Genomic DNA, 19,450 nt, shown 5'->3' with positions numbered 1-19,450 from the left:
TATATGGTACAATGCTCAAAAGAAATATTTCCTCCTCTGCTTTTAGTTGACCTCTGGGAATCAGAAATTAATTCTATATTCTCAGTATGAATGTTTAAATATAGCATAACCACACCTTATCTGTTATGTGAAGTAATGCACGTTTTCTTATTTGCTGGACATATTTTTTCCAGTAAAAAGCATTAATTGCTCTCATCACGTAACCTTACTGAACATGGAAATCACTCCTGCTTTGTTGCATGTGTGGCCAGAACTTTACAGAGAGAAACAAATAATGAGTACTTGTGTTAACCTGGAAGTTGGACTGAATACCTTGCACAGAAAAAAAAATTAGACTAACCTCCACAGCACTGTAGTTTCAGCAAGCCTTTTTATAATTGAGCACAACACTTTCTGGTTGTGCACAGTTGTCCAAATGTAACCCTCAAGGAACACATGCATAAATTATAATATATCCACTGGGGAAACCTCTGAAATCCTACAGAAAAGGGGGAAATGCATTTCAGGGGGCAGCCTACTCAACTGCCTGCTTTTAAACACAATTTCGAATCAGGAATAATTAATAGCTGAATTGTGGTTAGCTCTCGGTTATTATTAAAGAGAAAGAAACAGAAACAACTTCTACGTGCTTTCATTACTATGTAGAGAATGAAAAAAATATAGTTTGAAAAAGTTTGGTGAGCTTTTTCTCTTAAAACTTTTGATTAAAATTCTTCTGTGCCTTAAATTCTAAGGAGTGTGGCAAAGATACCAGGCAAACCTGTAATTCATATCTATTCACATACTGCTCATCTACCAAAATGACCAAACTAGGACGTTCAGAGAAGACTAACGTATCACCATGGTGAAAAATGTTGTCTTCTCTGGGATATTACGGTAACCATTAGTGAAACCATGACAGATTCTGTCCTCCATTGTGAGCGTTGGGGGACCACGGGACAAAGAGCTGTCCTTTCAAATAAAGCCTTCTGCTCTAGCATTTCAGTGACAAAAATAACACGGGTCCAGGTAAATATAAGCAGTAGTGTTCCCCTGAACAACACACCTGGCCCAACAGACAGCTCACAGACCACCCACAGGACTGCTCCTCACCACAGGCACGTAAAACTTAGACAGGTGAGCAGGAGCTGCCTACAGTGTGCAAATGCTCCTTTTCTGGCACCAGACCTGCCCTGTCCAAGCACACGTGGGCTGTCCAGCACTGGCAGTTTTAAAGCACCGAGTGAGAGCATAGTCTCTAGGCAAGGCAAGCTTCACAGCTGGTGCGTGGGCAATCGCCCAACCCTGGTAGGCAAGCTGGGATGCGGGGCAGTGAGCAGGATGGCTGGGACTAGTAGAAGGGAGACAGTCTTGTATTCCTCAATTCACAAAACATAACGTAGCTCACAGAACAAAATGTGACACGCAGGTTTCTATGGATTTGCATGGCTGAAATTACGTATCTATGTCTGTATTCCTATTACATGTATATACATGCTCCTGAGTACCTCCCAACAGACATGAGACTCTTTGCTTGGATGAAGATGGACTCAAAAAAAACAGCCAAAAATAAAGGGTGAAAAACTGGCCAAACTAACTCCCAAGATATGTAACCTATCTTGTCACAATATTCACAGGTGAGGCTAATCTGGCCTAATAAGTTTAACCTGATACTTTTAAAACCAGTATGAAAAAATACAATACTATGAATACTTACAAACCAGGTTTTTGTGCAGACAGACAAAGTAGAAGCTGTGAGACATGACATCAATTCAGAACTGCCCCGGGTCCTCTCTAAACCGCAGAAATGCGAGCAGCCAATCTCAGAAACTGTTTTTCAATGTTCTTCTCGATTGCCCTGCTTCTACCTCTGAGTGATTATTGTTTTGCCAATTCCAATTTGGCTGCTGCTGCTTTAGTGTTTGAGGGATATAAACGTGAGGACACTGGGAAGGTACATCATTGTCATTTTCATCCCGAGTCATTTTATTGGCTCTGGTCAGAACCTGTTCATAAATATAACAGCTCCTGCCACTTTGGAGCAGACACAGCTTCTTTGCAAAAATGGGAAAATCCAGTTTCCAGGGACAGTAATCAAGTCACTAGCAGAGTGAAAGTATTTTGTGGGTTTAGTCACTCCATGCAAGGGAACAGCTGTGCTGGTAGGTAGCAGCACACAGACAGCACTCACCTCGTGGAGTCTGCAACTCAGTGATGTTCTCGGTGCCTTCATCGTCTGAATCTTCATTTGCCACCACCTTGTATCTGTTGCTGCTCTGTTTGTTCAGTACATGGGGGACTTGCAGCGCGGCCTCTCTCTCTGCAGCCAGGTCCAAATCTTGCTGAGCAAGGTGGGCTCTCAGCTGTCTGATCTCGAACTGGAAGAATAAAACAACACGTACTCATGTCAGGTGAACATGGTCAGAAATCCATGTTCTACAGCTTGATACCTATTATTCGGTTTATCACTAAACCACTACAGACTGGGGAAAGCAAACACAATGTGGTTAGGCTGGGATTTGAGTCCAAGGTGCTGATACTATCCCACAGCTCATGTGACTGGACCATTGTTCATATCGTCTAAAAATAATGACCGTCTCCTGCTGGTCTTTTGTCTTGTATACCTCTGCCTCCTGAAAATATGCCTTTGGACAATTTCTTACAGATGAAACTGCTAAATTAAAGAAAACCTTTACAGAAGACCACCCTTGATAAGCATTTAGGTATTTAGATTCTTGATAAACATCCCTAATTTGCCAGACTTCATAACGGGGATTTCTGTGGAGGAAGGTTCTATCGGCAGCACCCAGCACTGGTCTTCCCCCACTAACTCTAGGCAAAGCAGAGGGACACTGAGGAACCCTTTCAGCCTCAAGTCTTCTGTACTCCCCAGTGTGCAGAAACTCCTGGGGGCAGGCTGCCACTTTCCTGTCCACTCTCCTTAAATATATGAGCTACAGCAGTTAATGGCATTCTGCAGTCAGAATAGGATTTGTCTCAGGACTGATGCTATAAAACAGACACAGACAAGAAGACAGAAGTTAGCAGGTACAATTTGATTGATGGACACAGCATATTTTTCCTGTGTCTGACAGCCACATGTCTTCCGTAATGCAAGAAGGAAAATCATTTTTCCAGAAAGGCTGCAGAGATCATTTAAAACCTTATAAAAGTTCTATGAAATCCCACTGTCCTTCCCCTCTTCAAACTCTTTTTAAGATCAGTAGTACAGCAGTGACCAAGTCATATCTAATTATAAAGAATCTGAGAAGGGAAAGCAAATGAGGCAAGTAACAGGCTAAGGGATTTAAAATGCAGCACTGCTGGGCTTCCGGTAGTTCAAGGCCTGAAAAGCCATAGGAAAGCATGAAGCTCCAGCAGCCGCACTGCACCTGTCACTCTGTGTTTACAGCAGAGATGGAATTAGCACCTCGATGCTTGAAAACCAGTGTGTAACAGCATGTCAGCTAAATGAAGCTGGCTCTGGCTCTTGGCTCTCACATGCTGACTCCAATCTACCTTGCCATCAGATTTTGGAATCCTTCAGCTGACCTAGTTTGCTTCCCTGCGGTCCACAGGAGATACAGCACCAACACCAGGTACGCTGCAGAGCACCAGCAGTTCCTCCAAGCCGCATAAGTGACTGGAGGGGAAACAAGACAGAGTTTCCACAGATTTTAGATTGGTAAAAAAGAGAGAGAAAAGAAAAAGGGATTCCAACTTGCCATATCTGGAGACTATCTGCTTTCCAAGCATAAAGAAAGGAGCTTACGGTCATCGGAAGGTCCGCTGAGAGAACTCAAATCTAGAGAGCAAAAGAGCAGTTTAACCTCTCTGGTCACATTCAAACCACCTGCTACAGGGATCTAACAAAGCTTGCAGCTTCTTCTCTCTTTAAATCAGTGGACAGCGGTCTGGCAGATGCAGGCCAGATGAAATGCTGCATGAAAATGCTGCATGAAATGCCTGTTGCTCTTATCAAAGGGCCTCTGGCTGTGGCAGTCAGAAGAGTCAGGTAGTGTCAACAAACATCAAAATACGGCCTTGCTCCTTGATCCGTCAATGAAATCTCCATGGCAGGTTCCAGCTGGTGATTTGTGTGGTTACCTACTAGCTAGGAGGTAGCAAAATGGGACAGCTAACTCTTTCCCCAGGCACCCCCTTCCCGAGGCTTCAGACACCCATTTCAGAGGTGGCAGTACGAATGTGCCATTCAGCAGTGAAAGGGCTGTCGAGAGCTTGATTTTACAACAAAGAGAATTTCAGGTTTTATTCTTGAATTTTAGAAGGAAAGAGAAACCACCAAATAGCTCATATTTCACCTTTAAGGGGAAAAAAACACCCTTTCAAATGCTCTCTTGGTATAAAAGGAGAAACACGTATCAAAGTGAAGGGTAAAAAATATATTTGGAGATTTTTTTTTTAAACTATTGCTTAATCCTAGCTCAAACAAAAAGGCAATAAGAATTAGGCATCATTACTTTCTTTCTACATTTCATGTTTCATCCTTCAATAATATTCCTGTGTCTCCGAAAAATAAATGGTGCTTCTAAAATGCTTACTTCTGGCCTAGAAACAAGATACAATTTCTTTTTTTTTCATGGAAGAGAAAAAATGGCAGGCATTTTATAACACAAATAGATAAATACTTAAAAGTGAGCTCAAAAATTCTATTTCTGCATCACACCCCATTTAGCCACCTTAAGCATTTATGAAGATAGGCTAAACCTTGTAGCTAAATCTTCAAGCTTCAAAAGCTTGAAGAGAATCTCTGCATTTTACAGCTGTGCAAAAGGATGCAAACCAAGCAATCCTTCCTGCTATGGTGGACCTATAGAAAAAATGGGGGAAGAGACCAACTTTCTGACTCCCCCTTGCATTGCCTAATTAATAAAGCAACGGTTTCCAAATATTTTAAATCCATAGATGACTGTTAACCCTTAAAATTTCCATGCACAAGCACCATCCAGCTTTTAACAGATGAGTTCATGAATTTTATTGTTTAAAATGGCTCTGCCAACAAGCTATAAACCACTCAGCCTGACATGCCAGACCAAGTAGCATTCTGCAACTATTGCCTGGGATCTCTGCACCGGATAACTCCACTTTTTACAAACAATTCTTCACTTCCTATTTGGATAGCAAAACTGACTGCCTTAGTTGAGTTCCAACCACAGAGACCACATGCAAAACTGGAATCCACAGAGAAAGTGACCACCAGTTACCCAGGTGAACAGCTACTCACTCTGGTACCACAGAAACAGAAGAGGCTTTGCTGCCATCTTATGCTTAAAGGACAGAAATGCATGCCTTTGTCTGCAGCAGTAGAGGAAGCAGCTGCTTATGAAGGTGGTACAACTGTCATGTTGCAGAATAAACTGGAAGCCAGGTCTGACATCTTGGCTCATGCAGTGCCCATGGAGTGCACTCATCCACTGCTTCTGAAGTGCTATGTGAACCCTCTTGTGTTGTTTGCTGCAAAAAACATCTACGTTTGTCTACCACTGGGTTAGACAGGTAAAGTTCAGGACCAAACACACAACTGGCAAGAGCAGATACAAGGATTACCTTCACAGGAAAGCAGCACACTGCTCGGGACTTCAACATCACATGAAAGGCAAATAACAGCACACAGAGATGTTCAGAAAGATAACAGCAAGAACCGACGTTGCCTACAAGGCCACACAGCTGCAGCTGGTTAACACAGGCTCTCCCTTACACTGTCTCACTATCTCAGATGGTTAGTGTCCGGGTCTCTGAAGTCTGCCCTGAAGTCTGTGTAGTCATTAAAAGAGTGGCAAGTCATAATTAGATACTATTGTGTATGTAACTGTCATTTTTTTTATTATCAGAGGAGGGTATTTCCCTGTAATAACAGTGTTTGTTACACTCCCACATTGACTGTTAGTGATGCGAAGTGGTTCATACAACATGCTCCACAGAGACGCAAACCATAGCTCCATCACAGATGGCAGAGCGCAAGACAGGGTCAAAACCCAGCTCAATATTACTGCTTACAAATGCAAACCAAAACTCTCTTATGCTACGGTGGCGTGTTCAAAAAAGGAACTGGGGGATGGAAAATCACCATTTATCATAAGGATTGATTTAAGACAGTACGACAGTCATTAAGATATCTAAGAAAAGTCTATCAGGAAACACAGATTTTACTAGGGGTTTAACTCATGTAAGGCATGCAGATGCTCAGGAGACCAGTGCAGTATTAATTGCTCACAAGTATTAAAAAATATCCCAAGTTATATAGAAGCTGGCAGTTTTGACCACTAAAAGCAACCCGCTAAAAACAAAGGTTAAGCCTAAGAGAAGTGCGTGTTTCTTATGGGCATAATTCAATGAGAGACTGAGTGAGCAAATCACTTTGCAGGTGCTTACATCTATTGGACATTACACTGAGCGCTGACCTTGGGCAGTTCTAACATGTAAAAGAACTAATGAGATTGCTCGGACTGCATGTCACACAGATCAGGGCAGGTTAGATAAATCCACAGAGGGTGTAAAATATAATGTTTTTTTTCAGTAAAAATTCTGGGCCAAAGCTTAACATGTGAAATTTCCATTTGCAGTAGGAGCTGATGCAGCTATCTGAATGGATCTGGGCATCTCGAATACAGGTAACTACAAGAGAGCTATACCGAGAAAGTTATGGTTCGTATTTTGAAGTAGACAACCTTTACTTCAGCCTACAAGAGCTTATCTGTTAAAAAAAAGGCTTATCATAAGTGAAAAGCAAAAAAAGGCATGCAAACTTATACACTTGCTTTGATTTGTTTTAATTAAGACTTACTTACTCATAGGTATCAGCTCTGCATTAGGAACCGTGGAAATATCACAGAGTGCCAGTGGGCAAATAAATTTGTTGTGTGGAGGATAACTTGTAGAGAGACTAAGGTAAACTACCTCCTGACTTCAGATAATTACAAACTGAATAATGCTACTTACCAGCACACCTATGTTATTCATTATCTTTAATTACATCTACTTCGGTAGCTTCTGGTGGGTTCCTTTATCAATAAGCTCCTAATATACTTTGCAATGGAAAAATGTATTTGAAAACTTTGTACAATCACAGCATAATTTAGGCTGAAACAGACTCTGAGGGTCACCTAGTCCAACACCTTGAGCGAGCTGAAGACAGCAATAAGATCCCCCTTCATCTTCTCTTCCTACAGCTGAATAAGCCCAGCTTCCTCAGCTTCTCCTCCTGCACCACGTTCTGCAGCCCTACCCATCACTGTTGTAATTGTGTCCAAGTCCTTCTTATACTGGGGAGCCCCCACTGCCACAGCACTCCAGGTGTGATCTCGCAAGCACTGGGCTACACTTCTTAAATCCTAACTTTTCACGGTGCAGAGGATTAAATCACATATGATTTTTTCACAGCAGGTAAAAGAAAGCCATACTAAAATTTAAGACGTCTCTGTCTTTTATACATGTACTGCTGCTGGAGAGAGCTTTTATATTTACATGGGATGAGATGTGCAAAACAAAGGTGTGATACACGTGGCTAATGTGAAAACATACTTATTGCCAAGAAAAAGGGAGATAAAGCTCATCTCACAAAAGAACAAGTAGCTACATTGTCAGACTGGAAGAGAAAGCTAATTGTCTGGAAATTTAAACTGACTTACTGTTCTCAACATTAGCGCTATTTTGGCAGGAAACAAACCAGAAAGAACTACAGGGCACACTTGTGCACCTCCTCCCTTCACAAATGCATTAGGTAATTATCTATAAGTAGGTAAAATGACCCAGAGCTCTACATAACATCTCAGTTTATATGTCTGGTTGTATAAAAAGTGCCACCCATCCTATCTGATGTTTTACAACATGCCTATAAGACTCAAAAAGGGATAGACATAACAGTGAATCTTATAGTACTTTCCTTTAATGGTCTTGCAAGGCAGTATGACTGACATAGTTTCAGAGAGATCAATGAACATTTTAGCCAGAAGCTTACTTGTGTCTAATGCAGGAGTAATAACTTTGCTCCATTCTATTAGCTGTCTGTACAGAACGCCCTGCCCTAAAACTCATCTGCCACTGGGATACAATCCAATGTTTATTTCCATTAGTTTAGTCATTGTTGGTAACAATAAAAATCAGGAGACAGTTGCAAACTAATGATTTATGGGCAGAACAAAACATGGGATGACCTTGGCTGCCTTCCATTCACCAAGAAAATGACTGTTAGTTAGAAATGAATTTAAATTATTGCAAAAGGATAACATAAATTATTTCTCTGATAGGTAACTTTACCAGCTAAATAGCCCTGTCATTAAGCTAGCAGCTGTTGTACAAATTATATTCCAAGATAAGAAAGAAATTACAGCTTCCATACTTGTTACAGTTTTGAGAACGATGAAAAACCCTATTCTGTAGGAGCTGACAGAAAAGGAGCTGTTGTGATAAGGCTGAATACGTAGACTGGGCTGCACAATACTTAGCCAAATGACTCTTACGAAAGTTAAACAGGAAAGATCATGTAACTAGATGTATTATCAGAAACGAAAATTCCTTTACAGGTGATTCCAGAGGGAAAAAAAAACAATCTTCCTTCACTGGAATTTTCATTTCTAATGAAACTTCAGGATTTTCTTTGTTTTAGGATTTAATTAAGTTATTAAACTGATAGAGCAATACCATCAGCAATATACTCTTTCTATATTTTTATAGTAATTACAGTGAGACTTCTTTAGCTTTTACTATTACACAGTTTTAGAAATCCCCATTACTGTGATTACTAATGTTTCTGAGGTTTTGTAAAGTTCTGTTTAACTATCTCAGTCCTTCGGCATTTTCTGCCTTGACCACCTTCCTGCTCCCCTCCCTTTTAATGACATCTTTCTTGGCCAACAGAGAATAAATAAAACAGCAAACTATTCAAACAGTTTCAGCAGGGTACTACAGAGACCAAAGTGGTAGTCCAGGCACCCATAATTTATAAAATATATTCTGGCTTTCAGATGTATAGCTGGCCAAAAAACAACATCTGGAAAGAGTTTTCATGTTTGCACAAGTATATCCTCAGGAACATCCAATGTTGCTCAGAAATGGAAACATAACTTTATAGCTGTGATATCCTATCACTGGCCAAAAGCATATACAACTGACAAATGAAGCATAATTCAAAAAGCAAGACAATGAGGTTGCATCTTTCCTGCTTTTTCTTTCTTTTTTTTTAATGTGAACTCCATTTTTCGCACTCTATATGCAGTACCGTTCACTGAATTACAGGCAAAGACCCTCATGCAGACTGCTGCTTGATCTGATCTGACCTGTCCATCTTCTTCTCATTAGAATAGGCTATGTCATAGATGTTTGGTCACCAAAGAGCAAACTAGAGGTGAGGGGAGAAGTTGAAAAGATGGAACAATGAGAGCAACAAGAGTTTCTGTCAAGGTAGGGTAACAGTCATAAAAGGAGCACAGCTTGAGGGGGACATGCAGACACTGGCCAGGCTCAAAGGCACCTGCATGTGGAGGACGCGCGACCACGGCTACAGCCAACCCCAACCTTCTCCCAGGCTCTCCTCGCAGGGAAAATGGGAAGGGACATTGGAAGCCAGGTCAAGCTGGGGGCACTGGGAGGAGCACAGGAAGATCTGAATGATTTGCAAGACTTGTGCACGTTTTACTTAGTGATGCTTAGGGAACTTTAGTGCTGACAAATTTGGCTCTCCAGGAGGCTACACTTTAAGCAAAAGGAAAAGATAAATTATTCACATGTATAACCAAACAGATTAAAAAAAAAAACAAAAAACAAAAAACAACGCAGCCATGCACAAAACCCACCCTTACACTGGTACAAGTTGGCAAACAGGTGAACTTGCTTTCCTTTTACTCCTGTGAACTCATCTTTCATTCCTGCTACCTCATTTCCTGCCTCGGGCCAAAAGAAGCAATTCTGCAACTGTGCAGTGAACCAGGCTCTAGAAATTATTCCCATAAAAACTGATACTTTGTTTTGTTACATTAATCTTAATTTGATTACTTTCCAGATCTGTTTCACGAGAAGCATTTGTGCAAATAAACAGCAGAAGGCAGTTGGGCAGAAGGAGAAAGAGGTGAATGCCTCTAGCACAGTTAGCAGTACTAACCAACTAGCCAACTTCAACTGAGCATGCAGTTATGACATGCATTTGGCTATGTTTAAGTTAATTACAAACAAGACAACTCCACCCAACAAACCTACATGGAAAGAAATGCCAGAAGAATGCTGTTTTTGTGACTTTGATTCCTCCCCTTTGTGTAGATGCACAACAAGGACTCAAATCACACGGTTTAGCATGGAGGAAATAACTGCTCACAAATCCAGGTTAAAATTCATCTATGACAAGAAGGCTATTCGCTTGTCAAGTGTTAAGTATCAGCTTCAAAACAGGAGGGCATGGGACTTCTCAGAGAACTGGCCACCATTTTTTTTTTTTTTAATCCTGATCAAACCAGAAATACTGCATATTTATCTAAAGCATTCAAAATAATTTCATTTGCAGAAGATGTCACACCTTAAGAATTTCAATCCCTATTTCCTGACAGAGCAAACAAGATCTCAGAAAATAAAGTGCTGAGAAACCTTTCTAACAGGAACATTTTCAGCCCTGTCTATAATTACTAAACAAATGTAGTTCATCAGTGTGGTCACAAAGACGCAGCCTCGGGATGAAGCAGTATCTACATCCACTGCTGGGATGCAGACAACCACAGTGGCTTGCCTCTTCTTCCTAGTTAGGTAGGTAGCCTGGGGCTGGCATTGGTGTGCCCAGCTGTGTACCCAGAGGGGAAATATCTTGCGTGCAGCGGAGGCAACAGGTCAGCCCGTGTGCAGAGGTGGCCCTGGGCAGCTAGCTCCCTGTTATCTCGGCTGCCTGCGCCAGATATGGCCCTGCACAAGCGAGGCACCCTGGAATCCTCCCTGCCGGGGCTCCAGACTCAAGAACAGCCAAACTGCCATAGGCAACCCTTCCTGAAAACACACAGACATGCACACTCAAACTCCAAGAATGAGCAATCCTTTAAAAGGTCAGGAAAGCTGATGAAATGAAAAAGCAAAAACCTGGCAAAATTTTAGACATTAAATACCATTAGGAGATATCTTTCCCACCAGATACTGTACACAATGTTAATGTGAATATTATAATGCTGACAACTTGTTCTTGACTGAATTATGAATCTATTAATTTACGAAGAAAGGATGCAGTACTTGTGTCAATGTCTTCTGTTGCTAACGGCAGCAAATTAGTACATTTACCTCACATTAAACAGCTCAGACATTTGTTTGGCAGGAACTCAGGACAGTAAAACATGAGATATTAGTATGCTGTCACTTTTCTATAGTCTATATTTTTCCATAGCTGATGACACTTGAAAGCTAGGAGAGAACCTGCTCTGTTTTCACAGATTTACTCATCTACCAAAGCAGTATTTCTTTGTGCTTGATGTACAGCTATGCTGTAACCATCAGAGCTCAGATTAGGGCTACCATGGTTAGATATTTGGCAAGCTAGGCATGCAGATAAAGAGAACGGGGATCAGAACACAGGGTGGCAAAAGCTACTCCTGAACCCCACTTGGGATAATGAGCCCATTTTCACTCAGACTATGGACATTATTTAGCTATTGAGAATATTACTTAACTGCATAATACATCTCCTAAAAATGAATGCTTTCAAATTTATGTCTGTCAAGAACTTTAACCTAATAGCACAGTCTGACAGACAAAATACTGTAGTGGGACTCAGGAAATCATTGATTTGTCTAGCATGTTTGGTCAAAGGATAAGCTCTCCTCTGTAACACTGGGTACATACCATTTCCTGTTCATTTCATGACCAGTGCAGAAGCAGGAATACATTAATATCATTGCACAAAGTTGTCATGAAGAGGACTGCTGACAGGTTTTAGGTTTCTAGGTAAGAGATGGGCACCTAAATCCCTATTCAGATTACACACCCATTGGACAGCTGGCCTGTTCTGGGATGAGTTGCCTCTCCTCCTGTCTACTCAGGCCCTTCAGCTTTTTGACTGATTGATCCACTCAGACTTAAACCTCATTTTGTATGTGAAAAGCACCTGTCACAGGTGGGGAGTGGAAGCTGATGCTAGAAACCCTTACTTGGACACCTCACAGTTATCTCTGCAATTGAAATAAGTTACTTGGGGAATCAGTCTTTTGTGGGTTGGTGGTGACCTGAATGCCCCACTTAGTCTGAGTCTTAACTTACATGGCTGGTTTCTACTTTAAAGCAGCTTACTCAGGGACTCATTTACATAAGATTAAGTGTAATTCAGAACTCCTGGCTTCTTCCCCAAGTGATGGTTTTACACTTTCCTCAAACATATTTGTCTGAGATATTTTTACTTTCACCTCCCTTACCTCGAAGACTGAATCACTAAACATTTGGGGGGGCTGGGAAGAGTCTAAAATCTTGACTTTCTTCCAGAAACTAGAAGCTTCTGGTGCAACACTGAGTCTGCCAAGAGAGTCTCTGACTGACCTACAGAGAAGCTGCCTCCTGCATTCAAAGCACGGAGATTCACTAGCTTTCCTGCATATGCATACATTTTCCTAGGAATATTGCTTTAATATTGCTGCAGTCTTTTTGCATGAATTTTGCATGCTCTGAATATTATGTCTAACTGCACTCTATCAATAAATTAAATTCTGGAAGCATTCCTTTTCTGTTCCTCACAACTGTTCTCCTCACCTTAAAAAACACATGCACAGCAGCAGAGGGAGACAACTGCTGTTTGACAAATACCATGCTGACAATATCCTGGCTGCAGCTAATATTTCTTTAACGACCTGAAATCTGTTCTCCTTGCAACAGAAATCTTAGCAATATTCCTCAAACCTTAGCCTGTGGCAATGTACATAAACTGTTTGATTTGCCATAACAAGCTCTACGCAAATAAAGACATAACTGAACTTTACCCCTTGTTCTTGGCAGATCTGGGTTAGTCTTTCCAGCTGTTCATCTTGAATAACCTTTGCCTTCTCATATTGCTGAATCATCATCTCCATCTCCACTTTCACTGGAAGGACATAGGCTGGAAAACATAAGTAAGTACTTAAAGTTAACCCAGCTGTGATTTATTTATTTATTTATTTTTAAAATCGGAGGGAAACCCTTTACAGACCAAAGAATTTCACCCTTTTCAACTGCAGTGAGAGAACTCGAGTATTTCTTCTGGGTAAGGATTTCTAACAGCTGAAATACAGGTCACAAGCAGGGCCTAGCTCTCGTTTGGTCAGAATTCCAATTGTCTGGCTGAGCTGAAATGCATCCTGCTTGCTCTTCCTAGCTTTGGCACTAATACTGATCTTTCCCAGTGCTTACCACAGATTTTTTGAATTGCTGGGGAGCAGATTTTTCTGCTTGGAGTTGCTCCCATCCCCTCTAAACCTGAACAGCATCGCTCCCTTGGGAGAAGAACAATTCCAGAGCCCTAAGTATTTAATTCCTAGACTTGGTGGTAGGAAGTAAGTCCGTGATGGAAATAGTAGACTAAGAAGGAGACTTTAAAAAACAAAAAGGAAACAACTTCTATTGTTTTTTAAGCTACAGCCCAGTTTTCAATAGGTCTTCCGAATGCGTTTAGAAATGTTGCTTCTCTCACAATCAAGGCAAACTCAGACTGACGAGCAAAGCTGTTCAATGTTTATTGCAATTCTTGATGTTTTATGAAGCTACAAAAGATCCTGAACTTGCCTTGGACACTTCACTCATGGTGCTATGACCTTTCCTCAACTCTCAATACAGTTTGGGCATCTAAATCAAAAATAACAGCTTGACTCTGATCTTTCACACAGGACCGAAGTGATCCTTCATTTATTCCTTTCCCACCTCTTAGCCCTGTAACCTGAAATGTCTGAAACCACTTCGCATAAAGTAGCCTACACTTAAGTCCTTCCTTCCAGGCACAGCCACTGCTGCTGCAACCCTGACTTCCCGAGGAGTTCTTATCTCTCCTGGTGCTTCCCCACGGAGGTCTATGCAAAACACATGACACGTGCTTAGTGACGACTGTGCTCTACCACACACCGGCGCTGCAGAGAGCACCTTCAGCATGGAACCACCATGGCAAGAAAATGCTCCTGACCAGATAGGGGATTTGAAGGGGCCTTACAAAATACAAACCAATCAATTTTAAAGGCTGAAAGGGAACAGGAGAAACAACCACGAACTTGAGACCTACTGTCCTCCATGGGAGTCATAACTCTCTCCTGTTCAGTGCTTTTAAATTGTAAGAGAAAGGAGAAGGCAAGCATTCTTTCCAAACATTTAAAACCTCTTTTTTCCCAGCCTGCCAGGTAATTCTTGGAGTCACCAACTGAATCACCACTCACCATCAATGATCCTCTTCACTCTCCATATTCGTAATGTGATAATAAGGCTGATAGCATCCCATGGGCTGTTGGGGCCATTAGCCACTGTCGAGGCCACCATTGGTGCCAAGGACAAGATTATGACAGCACCATCAAACACCTAGAGAGAAATGATTTTTTTCAAACTCTTCCTAAAGATCACAAGCCCTGCCATTTCTGCCTGAGGTCATGAAGGACTCCCACTTCCCCAGAAAGAAATGCAATTATGGTATGTATGTGAAAGGGATGCGAGAGGTGGCCAAGTCCCACAAAGGCTGAATCCTTTTGAGGCAGCACAACAGAATTCTTCAGTGCTTCACCCACAGTTTATGAGGTGAGGAGAAATAAACTGTGGTGGGAGGGCAGGAAGAGAGAAAGGTATTTGGACCACCTGGCCAAAATCTCCATGTAGAAGTGATAGACTAAATGATACTGCTGCTGAAGAGTTTTATCATCATTGGTATTTATTACTCATTACTTGGGATGATGCCATCCCCCCAAAAAAGATACATTCCCTGCCTACTGATTTTACTGTCTAAATGAAGAGATCAAGAAGACAAGTAGAAAAAGATGGAGCAAAGTGACTTAATGGCTCTTGGCCACATCCTGACTACACAACATGTGTGGGCTATATGGCAAGACAGAAAGACTTTGCTCTCACTGCTATTGAGCAGCAAGGGTTTCAAGGCTTTTGGCAACAGGGACTATTCAGAATGATTTGTATGATGTTGGTTGCATTGTGGATTAGATCAGAAAAGGCAACTGTGTGAGTAAACACATCTCACAGCAAACTGGCAATAGAGATGTGCGTGTGCTACACTTGCCTAGCAGGGTAGAACAGAGTACCGTGTCCTCATTCCTACTGGGATGCTTCCCAGCTGCCAAAGACCATTGGTTAGTGGTTTGCATACGGAGACAGGACATAGATTTTATAACCACTGCACATTCAGAACTGTGCATAACAATCCAGTGTATTGAAAAGAAACACTTCTAACTGCTCCTATTTGATGAACAGTGAACACCAGACAGTATCAAGAAAGAGTTTTTCATTTTCCCACTCCCCAGATTGTTGCTCAGATTGGGATTGTGTGTTACTTTTAACATATGCATTTCCTTTTCTGTCTATGGAACAGTATGCACATTCTACCTCATTTTTAATTTGAGGTATAAATGACGGTGTTTATCAAAAGTCAGATTTAACTAAAAAAATCATTTCAAAATACTTTTTTTTTTGCCAAAATTGTATTGTCTATCAGAAAACTATACACTATTTTTCAATCTGTTCTATTTTAAACTTGATTATGAGAACATGGTTGCACAAGTCACATGACACTTTTTACTCACATTGTTCATTATCTCAGGGTAGCGGTACCAACTGTTAGACAAGCACAGCTCTAACAATAAAATCCACAGACACGTGGAGCAAAAACCCTACAACCCCTTCCTCCCCCTGTAATAAAATATTTCGAAACATAACGCTCTTCTGAGAGTCTCACAGAACAAGGGACTGAATCATACTGCTATGTATCCAAGCATATACCGAGAGGTATGTGCATACTTATCTGATTTAAAAGATATCTGTATTGCACCGGATCTGTAACGAAGACACCCAGAGCAGTTCTTAATATTTTTACTGTGCCTGCCTGGAAAACAGTACAAAGAGTAAGACTACTCACCTCTATTTTGTTTTCAATGTAATCCCATATGCCAAGGACCACAATCCTCAAAATAGTCTAGTAAAATAGATTGGGGAAAAAATGATGAATGTCATTGCAATTATAGATAAACACTTAGTCCTTTATCTATTTAGGGGTACATTTTTCTCTTATCTATGCATTATGTATTTCTTCTAAATAATAATGAGGATCCAGAAATAGCTAGGTCTCTGTATTATAAAAAGAGGTACTGTTTTCTAACCACCATATTTATGATGTTTCACTGAGTCAGTAAGTTCCAAGTTCAAATGTCCATCACTCCTTCCACCCTCCAAAAGTTTCCATTTTAGAGTTTTTTAGAGTTATGAGATTCAGATTACTACCAAAAAAAAAAAAAAAAAAGAAAAAAATAAGCCTTCAAAAGATTCACTCTTGGGCCCCCTCTCTATACTCTTCTGGATGTGAACATTTGAACTTCTCTGTACTCTTCTGGAGTTCAGAGCTGTTGCCTTATTATGAAGTTCCAGAAAGTCACAGGATAAGGGAGAAAAATATTTCTATGATACTCCTCTTTAAGCAAAAGAGCTGTAAGTAGCATCAGTAACTAGAAAAGAACAATGAAGATGGAAAAGAGAATGAACCAATGGTGAATTCCTATTAACAATCCAAGGGCATTGTTCCCTTTTTTTTTTTTTTTTAAATCCGGCTTTTAGGATACACCATAAAAAAAAAAAATCCATCTGATGATTGGGATTGAATTCACATAAAAGCAAAACTGGTAGGGATGTTTTCTGCCCACCGCAACATCAGCTCAGATTTTGACAGACACAACTGGAGCTCCATGACTCGCAAAGACGACGAAATCCCTTCTGCGTTAAACCACAGCGCAACCGACAGGGCATGCGGCAGGCTGCTGTGTGAGGGGTCACCATGCCAAGAACTGTGCCGAAGAAACTAAGCGACTATGTGATGAATATACATATCTCCTCTTCATTAAAAATGCAGCCAACCAACTCAGAATTTGTGCCAAACATAGCAGCACTACCTAGCTGCAGAACAGCCCTGGGTTTTTCAGAAGGGTACTGCTCCTATGCATGCTTCTGCCAAACCCCATGAGTCCAATTGCCTCATTTGACCCAGGATGACTGTGCAGAGCTCTGTCGTGGCACTCCAAACCTGAACCTGTTTTGTAGAGGGAGACATTGCTATGGGAGATCTGTTGCCTCAAATCCAGTCTCATATAAATGCTCATAAGTGAGCAGGAAAGTGAACTGGCCAGTGCTCGCTCAGGAATGGTACACGTGAAGCACTGGTCAAGTCCGGCTGAGAAAGGGAGTCACTAGTCAGAAGAGCAAATGCAGTGTTCTCTTCCCTCAACCAAAAATGGTAAGACTTTATGTAGACACCAAGAACTGCTAATGCTGCTGGTCTCTGCTCCTAAAAGAACATTTTACTTCCAAAGCCCTTCACAAACACAATGCAGAAATAAGGTTACTTGCAGCAATCTCCTCAGGAACCTGTATGCACAGTGGTTTAGATGGCAAAGAAGATGCACAGCAGCAGCAGGCCCTCAAATCCAGTTTTGCTGGCGTGATGAGACGTGATGCAAGCACAAAGTGTAAGTGCACACGCTGCTGTACAACTGCAGCACTTCTGCAGTCTCAGCTCAGGCCCTTTCAGACAGAAGCACCCCAGCTCCTCTGTAAGCAGCTCCCCCAGTCCCCACGGAGAAGCTGTACAAAATGCTAAGTACAAGGCACCCGTGAGCACACACATCCACTTGTGTAAGTTAACCTCGGTCCACAGCCAGCAGCCAATGCATGAGGAAAAGCAGTGCCTTCCTTAAAGCATGGGGTGCTACCTTTTCAGCAACCCTGTTGGCAGCAGAGAAAAATCCAGGTCATTTTCTTCTATGCTTAGGCAGCCTTATGAAGTGCTATGTCAGCGAACAACTACAGGATAGCTACACACTTCACATCTTTACTGTAGCTGATGGTGAAAAACCTTCCTTTGGACAGGTGTGCAGTTGTCCAGTGATCTTTTTGTTGCAATGACAGGGCATACCTGCACAAAGAAAATAGAAATACTGCCTCACAACCCCAAATATGATTTAACACTGAACTGTTGAGAGAACATTAAAAAAAAAATTCCTTTCTGCCTTTTTAATTCTCATTGCAGTGTTTAAGACTGCACTACTGTCATATTCGTGGGCCTGAGCCATTCCAAGGGCTGGAAGCTAGCACAAATATTTTCATTTTCAGGCTGCTGGTGTGAATCAGCACAAGTCAGCACTGTCAGGAAGTCTTTCTGGCAGACGTTTATTGCAGTAATGCTTCTGAGTGCTACCTCTAGGTGACAGGCTCCCCCCTCACAAGAAACGCCTTGATGATCACCATCTCTGCTCACAGGTAGAACAAGCAAGCTATAGGAGGGGAGAGCACGAGGGCAGAATGAACCTAGCTCCCTCTCAGAGAGACATTAACTTCAGGGCAAACTCTAGGCACAACTGAGGGGTAAGCTGTAAAAACATTTCTTCTATATGGAAGGCCTTAAAGCCACATGCTGGCATTATCCACCAGCTTGTCACTCTTAACCAAACAAAGCACCTCACCACTGCTGCTGCAAAAAAATGCATAGGACAGCTTTGCCCTGGTGCCTTCAGGGAGCTGGAGTCCCAGGAAAGTGCCGTGGGCGAGTGCATCTCACACACGCTGTGAAGCCTGAGATACAGCCGTGGTATGCTCATGGTCCCCCTGCCAGTCCTTACTACCAGTACCACCAAAGTAGGCTTAGCTTTCTCTGCCCTCCCTCTGTTGGCACAAAGTACGGGATCACACCCACCTCGGCTGTCATTGCTCTTACCCAGGGGAGTCTGAACCAAACACATTTGGGCTTCTCAAGGCAAATTTCCCTGACTGTTCAAAACAATAAATACTTTGACTGAAATGAGAGCACTAGTGTTACTTATAAACAGCACTTTAGTATTTTCCTAAACTGTCAGAAATAGCTTTCAGACAAACACCCATTGCATTTGTCTGTCGTTTCTCTGTATAGAACCTAGCAGAATCTGAAGGAAAAAAAAAAAGACACAAATCAATAGTCCAACAAACTTCCTACGCACTGTATATGGACCAAACTGAAAAGCACAAATGAATTTAAAAGGAATTGCAACTTGAACATTCATCACAGATGAAACAGACATGTTAGTCGTGACTCTTACCATTTGCAGAACTGACACAGAATCTAGAAGAAATCGGGAGAAATGGAGAAGAGCTGCTGTTTTCCCTGGTGTGGGGGCATTTTTCAGCACTGGAGCAGATGCACACACACAGTTTTGCAGTACACTACAGGCATTCTGCTTTTTGGACACAGAGGTTTGAATGCAAACATTAGATATCAGTGGGAGTATATTTCTGCTAAAGGCCACTGCCT

The 19,450-nt window shown here is 41.7% G+C and overlaps 1 protein-coding gene across 3 annotated transcripts in view; it reads right to left on the bottom strand.

The window, feature by feature from the left end:
- Positions 1 to 19,450, bottom strand: part of TMEM266 (transmembrane protein 266) — a 78,937-nt gene that overhangs the window by 9,319 nt on the left and 50,168 nt on the right. For all 3 annotated transcript variants that reach the window (XM_040570696.1, XM_040570697.1, XM_040570695.1), the window contains exons 8-11: positions 16,040 to 16,096; positions 14,346 to 14,484; positions 12,930 to 13,045; positions 2,171 to 2,357 (exon numbers count right to left, since the gene is read on the bottom strand). In XM_040570696.1, the coding sequence (XP_040426630.1) occupies positions 2,171 to 2,357; positions 12,930 to 13,045; positions 14,346 to 14,484; positions 16,040 to 16,096 (499 nt within the window). The remainder of the gene's footprint in view (positions 1 to 2,170; positions 2,358 to 12,929; positions 13,046 to 14,345; positions 14,485 to 16,039; positions 16,097 to 19,450) is intronic.

Source organism: Cygnus olor, chromosome 11 (assembly GCF_009769625.2).
Source record: "Cygnus olor isolate bCygOlo1 chromosome 11, bCygOlo1.pri.v2, whole genome shotgun sequence".
NCBI lineage: Eukaryota > Metazoa > Chordata > Aves > Anseriformes > Anatidae > Cygnus > Cygnus olor.
The sequence above is the reverse complement of the archived record's forward strand: the minus strand, read 5'-3'. Positions and strand labels throughout refer to the sequence as shown.